The following is a 23,839-nucleotide window of genomic DNA, read 5'->3' as shown; positions in this document are numbered from 1 at the left end:
CTGTATCTATATTATATCTATATGGGATTTTTTTCTGTCAAGCCCTAAGAGGCTGGTGCCAAGGTCTAATAGATGGCAAGTTAAGATCCACTATGTCATTCAGACAATGCATGACCTAAGACACTGCTGTGCTGTCAAAACACAGATAAATAATCCTAAGCACGACAGAGTGTTTATAGTCAGATGGAAAAACTACCACACAAGAATATAGGAGTCGCGTGTGTTAGTTTGAAGGTATATGTGCCACTTATCACTTTCCCCCAAAATCTATAATGTACGGAATAAAATGCAGTAGAGATACTTGGATCGATGTCTAGACCTTAAATAACTTTTTACTAATGCCCAAATCCCCAAGATCCTGTTCGTTGCCAATAAGGCTTCAGACAGATCTCTAGAAAGTCGTTAAATGTGTTGCGATTTAACTGGCAAGTAAACAGCTGACCACAAGCTGCAGCACCAAAAATCCTGCTAGTGCAAAGATGAGAAATACATCAATATTTCATTGATTGAGATCTACTCCCATTAATGTCTACATTGTATAAGGAAACATCTCCAAATGTCATTCTTGAACAACAACAAGCAGTTTTATTGGAGTAAATGTGGCCTTTCCAGTTGTCACAAACAAGGCTATAATTATTTTTAAAGGCCTAAGAGAATTAAACTAAGTATTACCACCCTCTACAAAACTTTGTTTGTTTGTTTTTGTTTGTTGTGGGTGATCCTTGGTTTGCAGCTTGTTAGCAGCATGTCACCAGGGAATAAACACAACCACACACACAAAAAGAAACCTCTTTCCCAACATCTCCTTTCAAAGCATCTTGCACACTCTGCATGCTGCTAATTGCAGGTGTACACAGTTGCTGCAGCTTTTTTGCTGTTGCAGAAATGTCACCATTAGCAGTTGGGGATGCATAAATAGCACATTTGTTTATTACTTAAAGATGACAATGATGATAAATTCAGTGATTTAAAAGGAGTGAAGGGATTTCCTCGCCACAAGTATTTTCTGTATTTCCTTCTAACCACCAAGGCTGCAATGCACTCCTCATTTTGTCCCCAAAGAAATCACGTCTAGCATTATCGATTCAGTGCAGCTCCAGCAGCCTTTCACAAGCACGATCAAAATGCCAATAAACTCTGCTCTTTTATAGCTTCTTCCATTTGCCTAACACCTCTTCCTGCCTTAACCTGCCCACACCCTGGGGGGAGGTCGGGGTAGTTGGTTGTAGGCACATAAACCTCATACAACTTGCTGGAGTCACACCAGGAGGCTGGGCAGGGCTGGAAAGAGGACTTCTCCCAGTCCTCATACTTAATTTTCCTTGCTCCAGACGGCTTTTTTGCTTCTCGTAATGATCTGCATAAACTCACAGATACGTTTTCTAAGTGGCAGAGCTGCTCTGCCTTCTCCTTCACTGTAGTTCATCTTCAGTGATGCCGGGCTGTGGATGAGGTTGGGAGGGACGGGGACAGCGCCGGGTCCCATCCCGCTGCTCTTACCATAAATCTGAGCAGTGGGACTTCTTTCAGTGGGGAATAGGAGTGAAGCAGGGAGGGGACTGAAGTGCTGGAAATATTACCCTGAATGGATGATCTTGCAGGACTGACTCACACAAACCTCCCAGAGGAGTGAATGGGAGGGCTGCTGGACTCAAATATAAAGGGAAAATTTCAGTATTGACTCCCTTCCCCCTGTATGGTTAGGTCTGTCTTGGGAAGGACAATATTTTCCAAACAATTTGTCATTTTTTTTTTTTCTGAGCTCTCCTTTCCATTTGGCTCCAAAACAAATGTGCGTGCACAGAAAGAAGCTTATTCCTTTACAGTTTGCCTCTTCTGGGAAGTTTAGAAATGTTACAGTCCAGTCATCTTCCAAACATCCCAGTTTCTCCCAAAGAAGAAGTGCGGCCTCTTAGACATTATTCCAAGGATGCACTAACAGGGAAAGCTGAAAATAAAGGAATGAGTGAGTTGAAGACTCATTTCTTCACTATATTTGGAAATACAGAGGGACTTTCTTTTAATTAATGTTTGTGATGATTAAAAAAAGCAATTGCAAAGGGTTCTTCTGTTTGTGTAGGAACAATTTGTGCCACCATCACGCAGAATATGAGCTTGGCTGTGGAAACAATTATTTTGGAAACTGGGTTGGGGTGGAGATGATTTGATGCTGGTTTGGTGGCAGCCAGAGGGTCACCTGGCGATGAGGTGCCCTTCTCTCAGGACCCCCAGCAGCACTGTGCACTCCTTGGTGCCTTTTGGGCACAAGCCCCGATATGTTGCTGGCTCCTGAATCCATCCGATGTCTTCTCTGGCGGGAAAAACTTTATGATGGCCATCTTTTAAACTGGAAGCTGAAGTACAGACGATGAGACTAATTAACCCATCTTTGGATCAAGCACAAAGGACATAAGACATCAGCACCTACAGAAAGATTTACACTCCCAGCTTCCATTTCCACCTTATTTTAGGCACCACATCTCAGAGTTCACTCCTTAAAATTGCATTTATTTTTCTAGTACCTGGATCTTGCTGTTAGTGCCTGGCCAGAGGTGTCTCGGGCCGCCTGACCTGTATGAGTGAAGAGCTCTGAGAGGCTTCCAGCCCATAATACACATTCAGCAAGGACCATCTCCTAGGCTAGGAGGAATCAAGCCTCTGTATAACCTGCCCTTGCAGTCTCAAGGCACACAGATCAGCCCCAGCCCCACTCCTTTGCTATGTGGTCTTCAACCAGTTGTTTGTCTCTCCAGGGCTTTTCTGATCCCCTGCAAAAAGGGAGGTCGCTCAGAGCTTGTCCCTCCAGAAAAAAACTCATGGGTCAGAGGATATTCCTGCAGCCATATCTGATCTTTATGGGGGAAGGATCCTGACAACCATGACCTGTGCTGAACGTGGGCAGGATGTTCTCAACATTTGCCATATTCACCTGCTCATAGTCATGACTCAAATGACTTGAAAACCTTGCAGCCATTCAACATCCTGGAGGAGTTTCCTCAGCACCCACCCAAAGACCTGGGCAAAGCCTCTCCCAGTGCCAGCCCTCAGCCAAGCCCAGTGCTGAGCAAACTGTGCTGAGGACATCAGGGCCATCTGCTAGACTGGTGAGACACGGGGACATCTCCCCCGCTCCTCTGGCAGGCAGCCTGGGAAGCTCCCTTCCATCCTCAGCATGTAAACATCTGCTGGAGGAAGACTTTTCTCCTAATAACACATCATTAAACATTGATTTAAAGACAATCATCTTCCCTCTCTTTAATTTCACAGCACCTTTAAAACAGCTGTTAGGCTGCAGCAGGGACGATCAGCCCAACAGGAAACGCATTGTTAGCTCCTAGCATTAAAACAGTAGAATGCATTAATTTATGAGCTCCTGCTCCCTCTCCAAACGTTTTATTATGTTAATATCACCTTGATGTGCTGGTAGGCCCCAGTGCCAAAGCCTCTTTCACACAGTATGTGCCATCCTAAATTACAGGCTGGGTGCCTCCTGGAACTGCCTTTGGAAAACTAGAGTAAAGCAGCAAGCACTAAAGTTAATATTATCTTACAGACTAACAACCAGCTAATGCTCGACATGTGAATCCCATTTACTTCTTCTCTCTATAACAAATGGCAAGTGTGGAACTGGACTGTTCCTGATTTTATGCTATTTATCTTTCTGATCCATTCCATATTCGTTGTCCTTGGTTTTCAGCTGCAGCGATAGCCTCTGTGCGTGTGTATGTGTGTGTGACCCGCTCTATTTAGGAAAGCAGAAGGCACATCCCTGCTGCAGGGTTTGCTCACTCGCAGCACAACTGGTGTGATTTTCCTCATGGGACAAGACCTTCCAGGGGGGTAAATATGAGCAATGAAGTGTGTGAAACTCCAGAAGCATCCCTGGAAAATTAAACTGGACGAAGGGTCTGGGGATGAGTGCTTGGCTAGCTGGGCAGCACAGTGTGCCTGCCCTGTATCACCCCCTGTAAGCATCGCCCCGTGTCCTCCAGCCCCGGCACAGCCCTGGGTGCTGTTTGATGGTGCTCGGCGCTGCGCACCCACCTCCGCGCTGAAATCCTCAACCAGGAGCGTATTTGGGGGGGGGGTGCGGAAAAAAAATTGGCCCTTCCTTGTCCCTGCCCCCTCGGACAAGAACACCGGCCGGGAGGAAATGAAGAGGGCAGGGACCGTGTAACCGGGAGAATGAAACCGCCCCGGGGGCCGGCCCGGGACCGCGCACCGAGAGCCGGGGGCGAGGGGGGGGGGGGGTTCGGCCGCCGGAGCGGGGCCGGGGAGCTGGAGGGGGTGGGAAAGAGGGGGGAAAGGGGGGCCGGGCTCGGGGATGCTTTTGGCAGCGAGGCGGAGGTGCGGGGCAGCCGGCGCCGCCGGTCTCCCGGTGCGGGCGGCCCTGCCCCCGGCCCTCCCCCGGCTGCGGCACCCTGGGACGGGGCTGACGTCAGGAGGAGACGGGGAAATCTCCCAAGAAAAGCCTGGAGCGGCGACGGGGGCGAGCACAGCCCCCGCCGGGCCCGGCACCCCGCCGCCGCCGAGCGCACCGCCCGGTAAGTTACCCGGGAACGGCTCCACGCGTGTTCCTTTCAACATCCTGCCCGCCCCACGCGTGTCGCCGCCTGGCCCTCACGGACGGCCTCGTCGTGCGCCCCGGCCCGCCCCCCCACGCGTGCGCCCGGCTCCCCAGCCCGCCCCACGCGTGTCTCCCCCCCCCGCCACGCGTGTCCCGCCGGGCCGGCCCGCCCCCGGACCCCTTCTCGCCTCCTCCAGCCCCGGGGACGCGGGCGGCGGCCGGAGGTGCGGAAAACAAAGCCGGCGGCAAGGCGAGGGGGGGGGTGAGGAGCGCCCCTCACCGCGGCCTCGGCTCGCCTCGGTGCTCGGCGGCGGCTCCGCGCCCGCGGAGGCCGGGGCGCGGCGGGCAGCCCGCTCCGCTCTCCGCACCGCCCTTGACATCTTTATACCGTGTATAAATTCTTTCGGGGCCTCTGCGCTTCGTCAGCTCTGACAAATACTCCGGGAAATGCAATTCCAGAGGGGTTACCTCACTTTATATATATTTTATATATATATATATATTTTATATTTATATGTATATATAATTTTTTTTCCTAAAGCGTCGCACCGTTTTCAACCTCCAGCGCTTCTCCTCGGGGCGCTCCGAGTAGCGGAACAAACCGCGGTTCGCCCCCGGGTGCCCGGGACGGCCGGGGGGTGCAGGTGGTGCGAAACGGGGGGCGCGGTACCTCCTCGGTGCTCGGCGGGGGCTGCGCTGCCGCGGAGGAAAAGCGGCCGCTGCCGAGGATGAGCGGGGAAGCGGGAGGGGAGAGGCTGGGCCGTCGATGAATTCTCTTTTCAGAAAAATAATATTCTACAGACCCTCTGCTTTTTTTTTTTTTTTTTTTCTAAATTATTTAAAAATTAGGCACAATCTTTGGGAACTACAGATAGCACGAGTGCCTCTCAGCACCTCTCCGGGATAACGCTTCCTGCAGCGGGACTGAAATTCTCGGAGTGGGGGAAAAAAGGCGCTTTTTTTCTGCGCATCAACCCCTCTTAAATGGACGTGCAGGCTCCCCACCGATGGTATCTTTAGGATATTTTTTTAGGTCTCACGTTAAAAAAAATTGTCACTAGGCGAGTTTTCTATCGTTTTGTCCGTTTTCCCGAAAGTTTTCCAACTGCACTTCAGACGAACCCAAAGTCCCAGGCACGGATTGAACATAAAACAATACTGTTGTGCCTGGATCGAGGACCGAGACGCCGTTTGCTTTTTTATAACAATTAAAAAAATATGTATTTTCCACTTAACAAACCAAGGTCGACGTTCTCCGGGTTACTGCCTGCTCCAACTCCAGCCGCTGATCTTAAAAATTACTTCCAAATATTTCCTGAGAGCTACTTCCCTGGGAGAACCCCCTCAAAATCCTTCATTTTTTTCTGAAATACGGACAAAATCCCTGGAAATCCCGCGCTGGAGCGGTGGCAACATTTCCCTGGGAAAGTTTTACCCGAGTTAAAGGCTCCTGTGACAGAGGCAGATATTTCCTACCGAAACCCACCGCCGAACAATAACCTGGCGGGCTCCGCAGCCTGTCCTTTACAGTCGGTTTTATTGTTCACGCAGGTTTTATTATGAAATCGTGTATTTCCAAGAGTATATATCCTTCTTATCGGGTTTAGGGAAGGGAGCGCCTTTCTCCGAGAAAATGCCCGCAGATTGAACGATGCATTATTTCACTCCCGTGATGAGCAGCTCGGGTATATGTTGCTTTTAAATAACAAAAGGGGAGGAGAAAACATTCTCTAGTAAAGCCGAATTCCTTCGTTAGACCGCCTCCTAAACGTGCTAATAAAACTAATTCGTTTTATTTGCCCTCAACTTTTATATCTAAAACGGCGTGCTGATTAGCACAGCCCTCTGGAAGGCAGTATGTCCCTATCTCTCTCCGAGATGTGCCCGTTAAGATACGGCCGTTCTCACAATGAAACTGGAAAGAAAAGTGTCCCCGGCCTTTATCTCGGCGGTGTTTGCTCCCCGGGCAGCGGAGAGAAGGGGAGGCTGCGGCGGAGCCGCGCCGGGAGCAGCGCGGTGCCGCCGGGCAGGGGCAAAATCAGCGTTTCGGGGTAAATACGGGGGGGGGAGGGGGAAATAAAATAAAATTTACAAAAATAATAATAATTAAAAAAAAACAGAGGGGGGAAAAGGAGATTTAAAAAATAAAATAATAGAAAACATCTAAGACAAAAAATAAAATTAAAAAAAAAAAAAAAAGGAAAAATAATATAGACGAGAAGAAGCTGAATGCACACAAAGGTTAATTGTTTCTCTGATTTTGCATTTTAGAGCAGGAAATCTGCGGCTCTGCAAAGATTCGCTGCTGTTCTGAGAACATTAAAGACCCCAGCACGTTATTAGAATATTTCAGCCTTTCAGGAAATGTCCTGTTTAAGGGAAATGTGTTTCCCCCGTCCAAATGCTGGAGCAATTAAGAGGTTGCTCGCCCCAAACAAGGTGGGGGAAACCCACATGGAAACATGATATCGGTGGTTCCAAACGCAGCTTCTTTTTTTTTCTGCTGAAGAAGGGTCTTCAGCAAATATCAATGGAGTGTCCGGGCCTTTGATTATCCTGCTTCCGAAGCATCTTTTTTAGTCCACAAAAGGGACATGTTTCGGGATCTAAAGATGCACAGAGTAATATGAGCAGGCTGCTTAGCAAACTCTGGTGCCCCTTCCTCCATCAATTAATAAGAAAAGCATGTTCCCTCTGCTCAGAGAGGGAATTGTGGGATGATATCGTAATTTTCCCCTCTCTTCCCCCCACCTAGGGAAACAATCCCCCATATTGCTGAGCTGTCCATCCCCGAGGTTGTCACCACAGGGCGCTGACATCATCCTGCTCACATCAGGCTGCGAACGGCCAGAGAGAAACCCAATTAATTAATTAGTATTTTCTTAGAGCCGTGCCTGAGGTCTGAAGGATGCGGAGAGGGCTGGGAAACAGCTCTGGGCCAGGGTGAGACTGTGCCGCCAGGCATCTGCGGAAAAATGAGTTGTTCAAGGTCGGTGGGGGACACCCAGGAGATGTTTTGAATTTCGGGGTGAGGGGAGGAGGAGGGGGGCCGAGGGGAACCCCCACACACACCCCGTCTGCTTCCAGCTGCAGAAACCCGAATAGGAAAACCGTTTCTCCAGCCGTCAGTCGCTGCATTTCAAGAAAGCCTTGGGGTATCATTTGTATCTGTCAGAAAACATTAAGCCTTCAAGTTTTTTATCCCTAGTTTTTGCAAGCGCTGCTGCTGGCCGCCGGCGCCCGGGGCAGCCCCAGGGCGGGATGGGGATGACGGGGGGGGGGACACGGACGGACACAAGGACACGGGAGCCGGGACGAGCCGCAGCCCCGGGAGGTGTCACGGACCAAACGCCCCGAGAAAATTCCGTTTCCCCCCACTGGGAAACCGAGGAGGTGGGGCAGGGTCCGGCGGGCCGAGGGAAGCGGGAGGCCGGGGGGGACGGCTGGAAACCCTCCCGCCGAGCATCCGCGGGGCAGCGCTGCGCGGAGGGGCCCTGCGCGCCCGCAGAAGGCGGAGGCTAGGCCGGTACGCGGAGGGACGAAGGCTGCGGAGCCAACAAGAGGCTGATTTCGTTTTGCTCAACTTCTTAGGAAAATTGCTCTCCTGACTGAGCAGAGGAGGACAGGCCGGCTGGGAGCCAGCGTAATTTTCCACCTTCCTCTCCTGAGCGATTTAACATGCTCTCTGGGCTGGGTTTCTTCCCCCTCTCTGCTTCCCGCTGCCCTCTCCGCCCGGCCCGGGGCGGGGGGAACCCGGCTCCAGCTCCGGCGGGGGGTCGGGGGGTGCCGGGGTTCTTTTCGTGGTCCCCGTTACTTGGCGTTTTCTCCGTTTTTTTCCTTTGGGCCGGCTCTGCGCCGGGGAATGTTGAGCTTTGCCTTGCGCGGGGGCGTACACCTGGGTTTTCACCTTGCGCGTAAAGTGGTGTTTGGGGTGATGCTGTTTTGAGGCAGGACACCCCCGGGACATTGCCCCGACGGACATCCCTCCCCCCTCTCCCCCCCCTCCCCCCCGCCCCGGTACACTGCAAAAACAAACACCCCACACACACCCCCCATCCCTCCCAGTGCGGTCCGTGCCCCGCGGAGCGCCGCGCTGCCCTGCCCACACGCCTGCGCGCATCCCCGGCCTCTGCTTCTTCCCAACCCGCTTGGGCATCCCGTGGGTCAGAACCACGCATCAACAAAGGCCGGGAGCCAGGGCTGGAGGCCGTAAACCACTCATCCACCCGTGCGGGGGACATTTTCATAGAAGGAAGCTTTAAAAATGCCCCTGCGTGTTTCCGCAGGGCTGCTGGCTCTCCCCAAAGCAGACCTGCGCCCTCCCTGCCGGTCTCACCGCCCCACTGATGCCCCTTCACCACCCGCTGGGCACTTTTAGAAGAGTTTTGTTATTAAAAGTTCTTTTTCCACGGCTGCTGGTGTCTGCAAAGGGGGCACCAAGGTTGGCTGGCTTGCCTTAGGCTCGGTTTGGCTAGGATTGCTTTCTTTGGGTTTGGCTTGGCTTGTTTTGGTTGCAGCGGCTGTGGTTTTGTTTCGCTTGGTTGGGTTTGTTTTGTTGTGGCTGGGTTTGGTTTGTCATGGCTGGGTTTGGTTTGTCGTGGCTGGGTTTGGTTTGTCACGGTTGGGTTTGGTTTGTCATGGCTGGGTTTGGTTTGTCATGTCTAGGTTTGGTTTGTCGTGGCTGGGTTTGGTTTGTCGTGGCTGGGTTTGGTTTGTCGTGGCTGGGTTTGGTTTGTCGTGGCTGGGTTTGGTTTGTCGTGGTTGGGTTTGGTTTGTCGTGGCTGGGTTTGGTTTGCCGTGGCTGGGTTTGGTTTGTCATGGCTGGGTTTGGTTTGTCGTGGCTGGGTTTGGTTTGTCATGGCTAGGTTTGGTTTGTCACGGTTGGGTTTGGTTTGTCTTGGTTGGGTTTGGTTTGTCATGGTTGGGTTTGGTTTGTCTTGGTTGGGTTGGGTTGGGTTTGGTTGCATTGGTTTTGGTTGGGTTGGGGAGTCTCTCCCTCCTCTCTTGCCTTACTTCAGCTCTATTTTTCAGAGGTGTCCCCTCTCCTCTTGGGCAGAGGTGCAGCTGGGAGGTGATGCCTTCATTTTTGTAACAATTCCCAATAATTTATAGACTGAATCTCAGTCTCTACAACACTAATAAATCTGAAGAGGAAAAACTGGCAGAGACTGAACTTCGCCACCTGATATACAGCCCAGGTGGTTTTGTGTTGGCCACCATCGCCTCAGACTGTCGGGGATAGGAGCTCCTCTCCAAAACCAGGGACCCCTCCCCAGCTCCAGGGTGTTGACACATCCCCGTCCCCCCGTGCCCTCGGGGGGGGTCGGTCCACCCCTCGGAGGGGCAGTGGGAGTCGTGCTCTCGTTCAGACGTGTCTCATCCTCTTCTTCAAGGAGTTGTCACCGGCATGGCCAGCTCTGATTTATTTATAAGCGCCATCCCTCGTTCTGGGGTTATTTATAGCAGGAGGAAGCGGAGCAGTTTATTTGCAGGCTTCCAGATCCCTGATGAACCCCCAGCCAGGGGGAGCCTCGGGGTGCCGTAGCTGCGCGGGTCGTGGCCCTTCCCACGCCCACGGAGGTCGCGGCTCCCCAGAGGGGGCCAGGCGGTTAACCGGGGTCCCCACGGCCGGGCTGCGCTCATCTGCTGTGGCCTCTCCTCCCTCCCCGCAGCTCCCTCCGGCTCCCGGAGAGCCCGAGGAGGTGGCGGGGGAAGGGGAGAGCCCCAGCCCGGGGCCACAGTCCTGCCCTGCCCGTGGCGCCGCCGGCCCGTCTTCACCTCACGAGAAAAGCCGCCGGCACCGATCGGGTCAAAAAGCCATGCCTTGGGTCCTGGCCTGGCTGCAAGGTGAGGCGTGACGTCAGGGAAGCAAAGCATAACGTCACGCGGATGGACCAGTGACGTAGCGCCTGCTGGAAGGGGGTTGCCGGCTGAGAGGTGCCCCTGACATCCCGAAACGGAGCGGGCCCGGTGTGGGGGAGAGGAGAAAAAGCACAAATTGGAGGGGTGACTGCCCCGCGGGCGGGCTCTCTTGTCGCGACACGTGTTGTCGCGACCTGCAACGGGAAGAACCAGGCGGATTTGGGTCCGTGCGGTAGGAGTGAGCCCGCTCACCAAATCCACGTCAGACATATACGAGACATACAGAAGACATACATATATATATATATATATATATATCCACCCGCCTGAGACTGCCCACCCGTGCACAGGTGTGAGGTAAACACCTGACCCGCGCCATGGCCCGGGCGCGGACACGCGTGGGAGAGGGCAGGAGGGAGCCGGGCGCTGCTCCGCCTCCCGAGGGCCGGGAGCGTCAGGGCCGGCCCGCTACTCCCTATTTAATGCCGGTATCGGGGGGTGTCTGCCCCGGGGAACCCCCAGAAGGAACCGGGGGGGCCGTGGGCCCGGGAGGCAGCTGGTCCTGGCGTTATCGCGGCCCCCGTTTTGGTGAAGTCCCGCCGGTACCCTGGGCTGAGCCTTTCCCCGCTCCCAGCCGGGAGGAATTAAGGCTAGAACGAATTTTTTAAAATTGGATTTTATAGAGCAGAACAAAAACTGTAAATTAGGCACATTAAAAAACAAAACAAAACAAAACAAAAAACTAAAAATAATAATAATTAAAAAAAAAAAAAAAAAAAAAACAGAAAAATAAATAAAGAAAAATCCCAACTCTGGTTTTGAGGCTGTAGGTTTAAAATAGCCGGAGCGGAGCAGGGCGGGTTGGCAGCCCCCCCCTGCACGGCCCACCGGGCTCCATCCCGCTCCCGCTGAGACCTGACCCGGGGCTGCCGCCTGACTCGGAAATAAAGGCAAAAAAAAAAAAAGGGACTGTGAAGGGTCTCAAGCACGGTGCACGTTTGCAACCCGGTCACCTTCCTCCTCCTTGGGAGAAAGGCCACCCCCACCACTCTCTTCTCCCCCGGGAGGACATCTCCATCCTTCCCGTGCCGTGGGCTTCTGCACCAGCAGAGCCCCTCAAAGCCCAGAGGCCCTGGTAAATATTTGCATTTTAAACCACGTCCATCTTTAGCAGCCCCGAGATTGCCTGGTTCACCTCGAGTGCCCGAAATTCCCCCTCGTTTGAAGACTCCTGAGCGAAGTTCAGCCGGGAGCGACGGACAGACAGAGGGACATCAATATGACACTTAAAAAAAAAAAAAAAAGGTGGGGGGAGGGAGTGGAGAAAAAAAAGAGAGCTAGAGAGACCTGACCTTGACAGCACCCACCTGTACATCCCCTAAACTGCAAAAGGCGCTGGAGATCGGAGGTGCGGGGGTTGGGGCTGGGAGCTCTGTGTTCTCCTCGGGCCCACGGGAGGGGGCCCTGCGTGGAGCTGCCGGGGGGCGCGGGGCGGGCCCGGCTGCATCACCCCGGCGGTGTAGGAAAAAGCCTGCGCGGCTGGAACATTGCTTTCCTCCACTTTTCCATAAACCAGTTCAAAAGTTCTCTCCCACATCTTTACTTGATTTGAAAACAAAATAGAGTGTCAGGATGGATCAGTTAAAGTGAGCCGAGAAAATAAAGAGGAGAGAAGGTCCTTTCCCCAGGCGGAGTTACAGCCAGGGTCCTTCTCCCCCTTCCCCTCGCCCCCTTCCCCGGTGCAGCGAGCATCCCCCCGCCGGCCCCGCCGCGACCCCAGCTTCCCACCTGCCCCCCGAAGGCTGAGGGCTTCCCGTGGGTTTTTTTTTTCCCACCTCCCCAAACACCGAGGTGTCCTCCGGGAGGGCTCAAGGCCGTGTCCCGGCCTGCGTGGGCAGCCCCCGGGAACCGGCCCCGCTCCACCCGCCCCGGCACTGCGCGCACCGGTACCCGCTGCAGGAGGAAGGGGGGCGGGGGTGTTCTCCAGCCCCCTCCCCGCCGGTTGTCCTGGTCCCGGGCTGGCAGAGCCGCAGCCACCCCTCCAGAGGGTCACCGCGAGTTCGGCTGCGGGAGGAAAATTATTTGTTATTAATCATGAGCTGAAAGATGAGGTGATGGGAGCGTTGGAGCTGCCGCGGTTCCCCGAGCTGCGGTTCCCCTGCCGCCGGGCAGGGCCCGAGCCGCTTGCTTAGAAACCCCTCAGCCAGGAAAAAAAATGTTAAAAAAGAATAAAAACAGTTCAGACACAACGTCCCAGGAGAAGGCCACCGTCCCCTCCAAGAAATCCCCTCCCGCTGGGATGAACGTGTTCCCCGCGGGACTGAAATTCGCAGTGGGGTCGCTTCGCGCCAGGCCGGGCCGCGCAGCCCCGCGCAGGGATGCTGAGAGGTGCGCAGGGTGCGGCGTTCACCGCAGGGCGTGGGGAGCGGAGGTTCCGCGGGTCGGGAGGCCCAGCCGGGCTGGGTACGGGGATACCCGCGGAGATGCCGTGCTGCGCGGGGGGCTCAACCTGCGCGCTGGCGGTTGGCAGGACGCTGCGGAGGAGGGTGGGCTGGCGGGGTGCTGAGGGCGGGCGGGAGGTCCCGAGTCTCCCCCCGCGCCACTGTGAGCGATTTTCCACCTTGCCATTCGTTTCTGAAATATTTTTAATACCTCACCGAGTTTGGGAGGAAGCCGCGGGGGAGGGGGAGCGGAGGGGGGGGCACCGCGGAGGAGACCCAGCCGGGCGGCGGGGGCCGGGCAGGGGCCCAGCGGGGGGCCGCGGGCCTGGCCGCGGCCGCGTAAGGCGCGCACATCGGCGGGGAGCGCGGAGGAAGGTCCGCCTGCGCGGCCGGGCTGGGCGAGCGCTAGATGGAGTGATGCATTAGCGAGACGGGGAGGTTTTAACCTTCAGGGGGAGGAGCCCCGTTTAACTACAGGCATTTGTTCTAGGGCAGGTCACTTTAATCTCTTTAGCTTTAAACTGTCCAACTCGCAACTCGCGTTTCTCTATAAGGGATCTTTACCACTTCCCTGCCTATGCGGCCGGACTGCCGTGCCTCTCCCCGAGCAGAGGCAACCGGCTTCGAGGCACTGCCCAGATCTCTTTTTCCGACACCCTTAAAATAATACTGTTAGTAATAAGTGGATTTGCTTTTGTTTTTGTTTTTGTTTGGTTGCTTTTTTTTTCCTTTTTTTTTTTTTTGAAAAAAAAAAAAAAAAAAAAAAAAGCAAAGCTCCTTGTTCCTTTCTGTGTGGAATAAACACCTGCAAACTCCCCCAGGCAGCCCGGCGCCCCTGCCATGGATTCCTTTAAAGGTGGAATGAATTTGGAGAGACTGCCCGAGAGCTTGAGACCCCAACCCTCCCATGACATGGCTTCCAGCTTCCATTTGCAAAGATCCTCGGAACCCAGAGACCCGATCGAGAACTCAGCCAGTGAATCCTCCGACACGGAGGCGCCAGGTAACCCACCCCCTCCACCTCACACCCCCCACCACCACCCGCGGCCCCGGCCCGCTACCCCCCACGCCGCCTCCCCCCTCCCCACCTCGCCTTCCCTTCGCGGGGCGGTCGGTGGGGTTTTGCCCGCACCCCCCTCACAACCAGAGGCGATGGGGGGGGACGAGGACACGGGGGGGGGCGGGGGGAGGGAAGAGGTGCCGGTGATCCCGGTGGCTCCATCCCGAGTGAACCCCGGGAAGCGAAGCGGGGGGCGGGGGCCCGCCCGGAGCTGACAGCCCGCTGGGAGGACACACAGGGCTCCCCAATCCCATCCCAGGAGTTGCTTTTTAAAAAAAATATATTAAAAACGTAGTTATTAATTGATAGGGTCGAAAAGAAAGGGGGGGCTCTTCGGGGAGTGCAGTTTTGCTGGATGTTTCTGAAATAATATCAGCTTCAGCCCGGGTTTATTTTCCAGCTCTGGTGGTGCAGAGGTGGAAAAAAGATCTCTCTGTCAAAGAAAAGGGGGGAAAAAAAAATTAAAAAAGAAAGAAAAACCCCGCAGAGCAGGAGAGGCGGCATGGGGCCGAGCGCAGGCAGCGTGGGCCGCTGCGGAGGAGATGTACGTGGCCGTGGAGAGGTTTCCCCACTGGAAAAGGTCCCCACGCTCTGACCACCATGTGGAAGGGCTGCAGGGAAAGCTGTGGTTTCCCAGTTTGTATTTCATTAAAGTGGCAACATTTCTAGAATGACAAGGGAAGCTAGGAGGAGGAAACAAAAGCTGCAGGAAGGAGCGTGATACCCGTTCTCCACCGAGACCTTTTCAGGGGGAGTTTATCCCATATTTAATTTTATTTTTCTTAATAGACATTGCTGCTCTTAAGAGTTTTAGCAGGTCCTATAACCTAGAGAGTGGCTATGGCAAGAGTCGGTCCCGAAGTGGCACTCGGTGATAAACAGAGTTGTGCCTCCCAGCCTGATTCGCAAACAAAGTTAGGGACCGGCGTCTGGAAGGGACTCCGAGATTAGAGGGGATTATTTGAGATTAAAGAGAGAGATTTGCTCCATTTTGCCCTACCCCTGTGTGTGACCCCTCGGTGCTGGAGGAGGGCTGAGGACCTGCCTTCTTTTCTTCTCCGAGAATCTGCAAAATACCTTTCACATTTTTTTTTCTTTTCTAATGGGAAAAAAAAAAATATGGTACAAAAGACAATTGAAAGTGACGTAGCTTATCATTTGAAAATTTATCACAACCCAGTGCGGAGGCCAGATTTTTAATGAAATCCTGGACCGGTTAAACCCGGAGCGGGGCGAGGGGCCGCTGGGACTGACCCCCCCGCGACCGCGGCCGCTTTCCTATCGCCCCCCAGCTCCCTCTCGGCCGGGTTTCTCCCAGCTCTTCCCAGCCAAAAACGCGCAGATTTCTCTTTGCGGGGGTTATTTTGGTTTCTGTTTCCACACCGCCGTCGCCGGGCCTTGCGGCTCGGTCGGGGGGTTCGGGGGGGCCGGTGGAGATGCGGGATGAGCTGCAGAGGCCTTGTTTGCTCTGCAAACTCCGGAAAGGCCATCGGCCCCTTTCGGGGCTTCCACGGAGCCCTTAGAGCTCTCCTCCCCTCCTTTTTGCAACGGAGGGTGCTCAGGCGAGGAGCGATTCAGGGGTGACTTTGCAAGGACGAGTCCTCCCGGGCTTTGGATGCAGCCCGCGATTATTTTTAGCCTCCCGCTTACCTCGCAGAGGTCGGAGCTATAGAAATGCCCCCCGAGCCCGCTGCCGGCGGCATAAAACCCTCTAAAACGGTGTGGGGAAAAAAAAACCTCTAAAAGGGAAAATTCCCCGCGGAGTTTCCTTTAGGCAGCAGCAGGCCAGAGGCCGCGGGGATGGCCGTGGTCCCCAGCCCTGCAGCCTCCCGCGCCCGGCCGCACCTTTCCCCGCTGCCGCCGGGGCCCAGGCCGGGAGCACGTTTCGTTCAGGCCTTTTCGTCCCTTCCCGAGCGCTTCAACCGGGACAAATCCGGCCGAAACCCGGGCTGGGAGAGCCAGAAAGGCCCCTACGAAAAGGGAGCGGGGGTTTGTCCTCCCGTTGCGGCGGGGCCGGGGCTGGATTCCTGCTTCCAGTCCGCGCAAATCCCAACCGCGAAAACGCTCGTGGCTTTTTTTTTTTTTTTTTTTTTTTTTTGCTTTGCTTTGCTTCTTTCGATATGATTTTTTGCATAGGATTTCGCTTGGCCTCGGGTTAAAATTAATGCTAAAATCCTAAAAGCGGCAAAATAAAATTAAAAAAAAAGAAAAAAGAAAAAAAATAAATAAGTGGGGAAGCGGAGAGGCAGAGAAAGAGGGTGCATTTTGCAATGAATTGCTGCTGGGTTTTACACCCCTGCCCTTCCAAAGTTTCCTGTCGCGGCCGAGCACAACAAAGACAATGGAGCAAAGATCGCGCCTTAGGTTGAAGGGAGTGAGAAGGTGCCGTGGAAAGGCAGAGCGGCCGATGCTGCTGGGAGCCCACTCCCCCCCGATTGTTCTCACCCCACGGACCCGCTTCGAGCCGGGCTGCCCTGGGGGTCCCGCTGCCTCCCGTGGCCCCCGTGGGCTCCGTGTTCCTTCCCCAGACGCCCTGGGAAAAACTGAGTTTGGCTGCGGGGCGTTCAGAGGGTGCCAAGGCCCGAAAGGACCCGCGTGGGTGCCCCCACGCGTCCCTCCGGCGGGGCGGGCAGGGCTGGGAGCGGGGGCGACGTGCCTGCCCTTTGTGTGTCTGTATTTCTGTTTGAAAAAAACAACAACAACAAAACAAAAACAAAAACAAAAAAACAACAACCCAAACACCAACACCACCAACAAAAAAAAACCTAAACAAACAAACAAAATAAATAAAACGCAACAATCCCCGCCACCCCACCACAGAGAAGGAGCGCAGTGGCGAGCAGAAAAACGAAGACGGGGCCGCCGACGACCCGGCGAAGAAGAAGAAGCAGCGGCGGCAGCGAACCCACTTCACCAGCCAGCAGTTGCAGGAGCTGGAGGCCACTTTCCAGCGGAATCGCTACCCCGACATGAGCATGAGGGAGGAAATCGCCGTGTGGACCAACCTCACCGAGCCCCGAGTCCGGGTAAGAGGGGTGCTCAGCCCCCCCGGGAGTGCGGGGCTCCGCGCCGGGCCCCACTGGAGGGGAGATGGGGGTGGTGGGCTCGGGGTTATTGCCTGTTTGGGGAGCCGCTGAAGAGGTTTGCGAGCTGCTGTGGGTTTGATTTTAATTATGAAAATGGGGATCCGGATCGGAGGGGAGAAATTCAGCTCCCCGGTGGGGAGAGATGCCGCCCGGAGCGGGCTGCGACCACCGGCCCCGCGCTTGGGGATGGGCCCGAAAAGTGTGGGGGGGGGAGCAGCGCAAATGGCAGCGGGGAGGCTAGGGCTTGGGAAGGGGCCGGTTGTTGGGGGGGGAAAAAAAAAAAAAACGGCTTGGTTTCACCCCGCTAAAGCAACTCCCCATCCGAGCAACGGCGCAGCTCCAGCGGCCCTTCCCCTTGCTCTGGTTATTCCCAATAATCCCAGCAACCGTGCTCATCTCCCCGTGTACCGCCGCTGGACGCGATCGCGGCGGCGGGATTGGGTGGCTCAGCCCCCGGCCCCGCGGCGATCGGTGCCGGCCCCTCCCGGCCGCGCATCTCCCGCGGCCGCGGGCGGGCGGAGCAGCTGTTTGCAGAGGCCGCCGATGGGCAAAGTGAAGGACAAGGGCTGGGGAGCGACTGCACTCCAAAGTCAATAAATGCTGTAGACACATACTTGTACGGCGAAGGCGCCTGGTCTTTACACGCCTCGGAGCCGATGCCACCATATATATCTATATATACATATACATATATAGCGTCGGCAGTTGCTTAGAGAGATTTATGAGTGAAATCTCCTGGCAATGAATGAGCGGAGAGAAGCGGCTCGGGCTGTATTGATCAGCCGTGCCTGGGCTGTCACGGTTTCTCCACCTCCTTTTTGCTTCCCCCCCGCCCCCCCGAGACATTTCCCCAAGCGGTTTCGGCCGTGGCCGTACACCCCAGCCGAGCCCGCCGCCCCCCGGGACCGTGGGCTGAACACGGGAAGGGGAGAAACCCGGGAGAAAACGGGAACCGCGGAGGGCAGTCCTGCCGTCCCGAAAAGCCACTTTTTTTTTTTTTTTTTCTTTTTCCCTTGGCAATTAAACCGTGAGTGACCAAATCGGATTACAGAGATTCTGCTTTAAACCTTTAAAGAGTAAACACCCATCTGCAATGGGGGAAATGCATCTGAAAGCATTGTCTTAATTGAGTTTAAAACAAAACAAAGCCGAAGCATTAATATTGGTGGAATATTTCAGGAAGCAAATAAAACTAATATATGAGTTACCATTAACATAATTTCGTTCTCCGTCTGTGTGGAGATGTTTTGGTTTGATGTTCTGAGATTGCAGATTGCAAATCTAACCTTAATTTGCTATGAGGGCCTTCCTTTAAAATGTCTAGGAGCCATAATTAAAACTATTACCCTCATTTTCAGGAAATTCCTGTCTGGAAGCACCTTCCGAGGAGTATATTACAGGTTTTGAACATGTTGGCTTTCGTTTCCTATTTATACGGGATTCTTTTTATTATTGCTATTTTTTTAAATAGACTCCGCCATCCATTCCCCCCCCCCTCCCTCCGAAGTTTCCATCCTTGAGACGGGTGTTTAATAATAGTTGCGCCATTTCTGCGCTGGGAGGGAAGGCCCGAAGATCTGTCCCCCCCCGCCCCAAACCCCGCTCCGGCGGAGGGAGCGCAACCTCCGCGGGGCCGGGCGCACTGATCCGCGCGTCTCGGAAAAAGCCGGGGGGGTGCGAGGGGGATGCAGCAGGAGAGGGTGGCAGGCCGGGTGCAGCCGGTAAGGCAGGAGGATGCTGATTTTTAAGCTGGAAAAAAAGATTTTGGGGCTGCCTGGCTTCCATCATGGGGGCTCAAACGCTTTTTGAGGGCTAAGAAAAAAAATGAATAAGTAAGAAGGAGCTTGGATCAGGTTTTTGCATCAAACACCAGGAGCGGCCCCGCTTCTGTGTTCACTAGTCGGGGCTGTAAATTCTCATCAGATATAAAGGCAGAGGCTGCATTTATCCGAGGGCGATGCGGGGATTGAATTTTTTTTTTTTTTCTTTTAAACCTAAACATACTAATCCAATCCCCTTTTTTATGATCTGTAACAGGGGACTTTTATTACACAGCATTAGTGTTCGGAAAGGCGGCAGAGCCGGGGCGAGCCGGCCCTAATGAGAGAGGGCCGTGCCTTCTCCCCGCGCCCCGCTCCGCGGAGAGGGGCGGTGGGGGGGACCACGGGGGCGCGGCCGCGGAGCGGACACCCGCGCAAGCATCCTTCGCGGAGAGGCGGCTGCGCGCATCCCGCCTCGCACATCCCGTTGAATAAGACAGGGATGCGCGCAGAGGCCGATATGCGCGCAGGCACCCCGTGGAGCGGGGGGGGGGGGGGGGGGGGGGCGGGTTGGGGGGAGCCTGTGGAGGTGTGTGTGTGGGTATTTTGGCAGCCTCCCCCCCACACCCCTCCCCACACCCCTCCCCTGGCATCCTGGGGTTGCTGACCAGGGCAGGGGTACCGCGGGCTGCCTGCGCTCCCTTTGCGCGCATCTGCACCCGGCGCGGCGGGGAAAGGCGGCGGCGGGAGGTCCCGCACTCACCGTGCCGTGTCGGTCCCATGTCCCCACCTTTCCCTTCTCCCCCCCCCCCGCCCCCCCCCCCCCCCCGCAGGTTTGGTTCAAGAACCGCCGAGCCAAGTGGAGAAAGCGGGAGCGGAACCAGCAGATGGACCTGTGCAAGAACGGCTACGTGCCGCAGTTCAGCGGGCTGATGCAGCCCTACGACGACATGTACGCCGGCTACCCCTACAACAACTGGGCCACCAAAAGCCTCACCCCGGCGCCTCTTTCCACCAAGAGTTTCACCTTCTTCAACTCCATGAGCCCCCTCTCTTCGCAGTCCATGTTCTCGGCGCCCAGTAGCATCTCCTCCATGAACATGCCCTCCAGTATGGGCCACTCGGCCGTGCCGGGAATGGCCAACTCCGGCCTCAACAACATCAACAACATCAGCGGCTCCTCGCTCAACTCGGCCATGTCCTCGCCCGCCTGTCCCTACGGACCACCGGGCTCGCCCTACAGCGTCTACCGGGACACTTGCAACTCCAGCTTAGCCAGCCTCAGACTGAAATCAAAGCAGCACTCCAGTTTCGGCTACAGCAGTTTGCAAAGCCCCGGCTCTAGTCTAAACGCTTGTCAGTATAACAGTTGACGGACTTGACACAAACCACCTCCGACAGAATACCGCCGACAAAGCGAAGCGACGGAAAGAAAAAAAAAAAAAATCCTAAAAAAATGAAAACCCGATGTTGATTGAAAGGAAAACCCGAGCAAGTGAGAGAGGAAAATAATAATGGTATAAAAAAACAAAAACAAAACAACCAACACAAAACACCACCCCAAAAAACGAAAACAAAAACAAGCAACCAAAAGCTCCACAGACTTCGACTGTCTAGAAAAAAAAAAAAAAAAAAAACAAAAAAAAAACAAAAAAAACCCAACAACGCAACCAACAAAACAGCGCTTTCAAAAAAAAAAAAAAAACCAAAAAAACAACATCAAAAACCGTAAACGGACCAGAAAACTTTTGCAAGAGACACCGAAATCTGGTACATGGATGAGTTGCAATTTTTCTCTGGATTATGCGGGTTGTATGTGTTTACTTGAACTTGCACAGGAGTTGGTAAGGCGGCCGCTTCCCCGCGGGGAGGGCGGCGCGGGTGGGAGCCGCCGCGGTGGTAAGAGCTGGTGGGACGGTTCTTGGCCGCTTGTCGCACGGGAAGAGTTTGGTTAATGTTTACCACTGAGAAACAGAATCACACTCGAAAAAAATAAAAAAAAAAAAAATAAAAAAAAAAAGGGAGAGGGGGAAAAAAAATATAATTTGCAGAGTAGATTCTGCGGGAAAATGGTTAAAATATTAGGTATGAAACTATTAAAAATAATAATGACAAGGGTCAACCACTTATATAAGGTTATATTTATATCTACCGTTGCATTGTGCCGGATCATTGTCCTTGGCCGTTGAATAAACTGTTTTTAAAATGCATGATTCTTGATGTTTTTTCTTTAGTTGGAAGCTATAATCCAGTCATTCCTGATACTAAGCAGCTCAAGGTTCCTACCTCTTCATCCTTTCCAAAAGACTGCAGTATCCCCGGTTGTGAGAGAGCACAGAAACCCTCCAGCGATGCGAAAACTGTTCAGCATTCTCCCCGTCCAAAGTCTTATCCTGATAATGAAATTATCATTCATCTTTATTTAAATGCAGGGGGTTTATTTCTCTTTAAAAAAACAAACAAACAACAAAAAAACCCTCCTTTTAGAGAGTCTAAAAAAAAAAAATAAGACGAAAAACGGTCTGTTATGAAGTGAATACAGATACTGCATCTCTGCTAGAGAAACAGCGAGCCTCGGCGTCCGGAAAGGTTGCTTAGCAAAGCTGAAAGCGTTCCTTGCTTTTCTAACTGTGAAGGAAAAACAAGGAACAAAAAAAAAGAAAAAGAAAAAAAGAAACCGATCTTAAGGTGTTATTATCTTAAGGTGTTATTATGTAAATGTAGATACTTTAACAAGTGCTTGTTGGCAAAAAAAAAAATGGAAATGATAAATATGATCTTTATTAATACGCATACAAAACGCATATGAAGTTTAATTGCAGGCATATTTGTTGCTTATTTTTGTCGATACTTATTACCTGTAGATGACAAAGAAACATAATATAAAATGCACACGGTACTTCTTTCCCAGTGTATTTCACACCTGTGGTAAACGTTACGCTGGATGTTTCAATTATGCTGTTGTGGATAAGGATGCAGTATATATATTGTTTTATAAGTTATGTTTTGTGATTATTTTTTTTTTCAAAATTAAGAGCATGGGAATAAAAAAAAAAAAAACTAAAAAAAAAAAACCAAACCGAAACGAAATCTAGAAATGCCTTTAATGTTCTTTTCTGGCTGTGTTTAAGAGATCGACTAAACCAGAAGAAAAGCAGCTTTCTCCCTCTCCGCCCCGTGGTGGCATTTTGGGGAGGGCCCCTCCGCTTCCCCGCGGTGATTGCGCCGTCGCGTCCCCCCTGTCCCCCCCTCCCCGCCCCGCAGGGACCCGGCCGGGAGTCGCTGGCCCAGGCGGGGGGAAAAGCGCCTTTTCTCGGGGAGGGGACCCCGTTCCCGCCACCCTGAGGGGCAGCCCCGGCACTGGGAATCCTCCCCACTTCGAATTTTATGGCAGATTTTTCTCCGCTGCTGTTTTGGCGGCGCGGCGGGTTTGGGGCGGCACTTCTGCTCCCACGAAATCATAACGCCTCGAGCCGTGGGTTGGGATTTTCTCCTCCCAAAAAAATTAATCGCCGCACCCTGAAGACACCCCCACCCCGCCCCGGCGTGCCGCAGCCCTGGGACCGCTCCTTCCTCCCGAACCGTTTTGTCCGTTTTGCAAAGGTGCGTTTTCCTCTCGCTCCTCCAAATTCGCCGAGATCCTGAATTTTAAAGATTGTTCGATTTATTTTACACACACACACACACACACACACACCCCGAAGCTGTTGCAAGCACAAAAGACGCCGATTTCATTACTCTTTTCTTTACCCTTTTTTATTATGAACACTATTAATATTTTGTGAAAAAATTGCCATAATTCAGCCAACGAAACAATTAACCATCTGCGGCGAGGCCGGAGCCGGCGGGATCACGCCACTTTCCTCCGCGGCGGGAAAAGCCACGACCGGGGCTGCCCTCCCTATCCCCGCCACCCAAACGCGTTATTTGCGCGGCCGCGGATGTGTCCCGTCCCCCTCACCCCACCCGCCCTCCGGTGTGCGTGGGGCGGGGGGGGTTGGAGGGACTTGCAGCTCTCTTTACGGAGCCGCTTAAACCCCGCGGGGCTTCCGCGGCCGCGCAGGGCAGCGTGGCCCCGCGGAGCCCCGGGAGCCGTTCCCTGGCAGTGTGGGGGGGTGTTCGTGCCCGCGGAGCCCCCGTCCCGGGGCTGGGGGGATGCGCAGTGGCTTTGCACTTAACCCGGGGGGGTTCAGCAGAGAGGAGCTGAGTATTCTCGGCTACTTCACCACTTATCCCAGCTCCAGGACCGTGCACCAGATCAGGAAAATAACTGGGTTTCCTCTCCAGTTTCCACCTGGGAGGGTATCTGCAAGCCCTCAGCTGTTATTTTAGCTTGGATTTTCGGTGTTCATTTTCTCCTGTTCCTGGAGGTAGCACTGTTAGTCCTAAATCAGAGTAGCCACTGCAGGGCTCACGTTTAGCCAAACCCTCCCACAAGTTTCGGTTGTTTTCGGGAGTCCTGATCCCCAGCTTGAAGCTCGGCTGGGGACCAGGGACTCAGCCTGCTTGGGTTTCTGTCCTCTGGCCATCACCAGTGTCCCCCTGCCCTGGGAATGCACCAGGGAAAGGTGATCCGCCTCTCCTGGGAGAAATTTGGGCATCTTGACATATTTATGGCTCAGGGAAGAATAAAATTCCAAGGAGGCGCTGAGCAGAAAGCAGCTCCTACACCTTCCCTGTGCCCTTCTACAGACGTCCCACTTCCAACAGCCTTTAGGTCTCCCCCACAATGGTTAGAGCTTGAATTATTGGGAGTTTTGGTGTGTTTGAAGAATGGCTGGGGACCATCTTGCCCAAGCACAGCTTCCTTCGAGATATGCCCTTGGAGGTGCCCAGGTGTGTGTCCACGCTGGGGGCAGCCAAGGGGGGGTTGTCGTTTAATGCTCCCTTAACCCCCAAAGCTGCCAAAGGGGGGTCCCCATGTATAAAACGGCTCCCTTCACACTTTGGATTTTGAACACCCCTTGCCAGCGTCTGGCTGTGTCCGCACACCGGCAGCGATGGTTTTCCATCCCTTGCCCTGCACGTTCCTCCAACTGGTTTCCAGGGTGTGAAGCTCAAGC

The 23,839-nt window shown here is 53.8% G+C and overlaps 1 protein-coding gene across 2 annotated transcripts; it reads left to right on the top strand.

Moving 5' to 3' along the window:
* Positions 1-4,464: 4,464 nt before the first annotated feature.
* PITX1 (paired like homeodomain 1) lies at positions 4,465-20,433 on the top strand. 2 transcript variants are annotated; one of them, XM_042790192.1, is made up of 4 exons: positions 4,465-4,544; positions 13,692-13,873; positions 16,751-16,956; positions 19,610-20,433. In XM_042790192.1, exons 2-4 carry the CDS (start codon positions 13,711-13,713, stop codon positions 20,147-20,149), a joined length of 909 nt encoding a protein of 302 aa, XP_042646126.1. In that variant the 5' UTR covers positions 4,465-4,544; positions 13,692-13,710; the 3' UTR covers positions 20,150-20,433. The 2 variants fall into 2 exon arrangements, with proteins under 2 accessions (XP_042646126.1, XP_042646127.1); XM_042790193.1 differs by lacking the exon at positions 4,465-4,544 and adding an exon at positions 13,425-13,541.
* The last annotated feature ends 3,406 nt before the right edge of the window (positions 20,434-23,839 follow it).

This window comes from Tyto alba, unplaced genomic scaffold (genome assembly GCF_018691265.1).
Source record: "Tyto alba isolate M040663 unplaced genomic scaffold, T.alba_DEE_v4.0 Super-Scaffold_17, whole genome shotgun sequence".
In the NCBI taxonomy this organism is placed as follows: Eukaryota; Metazoa; Chordata; class Aves; order Strigiformes; family Tytonidae; genus Tyto; species Tyto alba.
Note: the sequence above shows the minus strand (reverse complement) of the source record. Positions and strands in the feature narration are given on the sequence as shown.

Bases quoted from the DNA above. Each gene is read 5' to 3' on its own strand.
- PITX1 (XM_042790192.1), top strand. From the start codon at position 13,711: ATGGATTCCTTTAAAGGTGGAATGAATTTGGAGAGACTGCCCGAGAGC. The intron at 13,874-16,750 runs GTAACCCACCCC...ACCCCACCACAG, and splicing joins CTCCGACACGGAGGCGCCAG to AGAAGGAGCGCAGTGGCGAG. The intron at 16,957-19,609 runs GTAAGAGGGGTG...CCCCCCCCGCAG, and splicing joins TCACCGAGCCCCGAGTCCGG to GTTTGGTTCAAGAACCGCCG.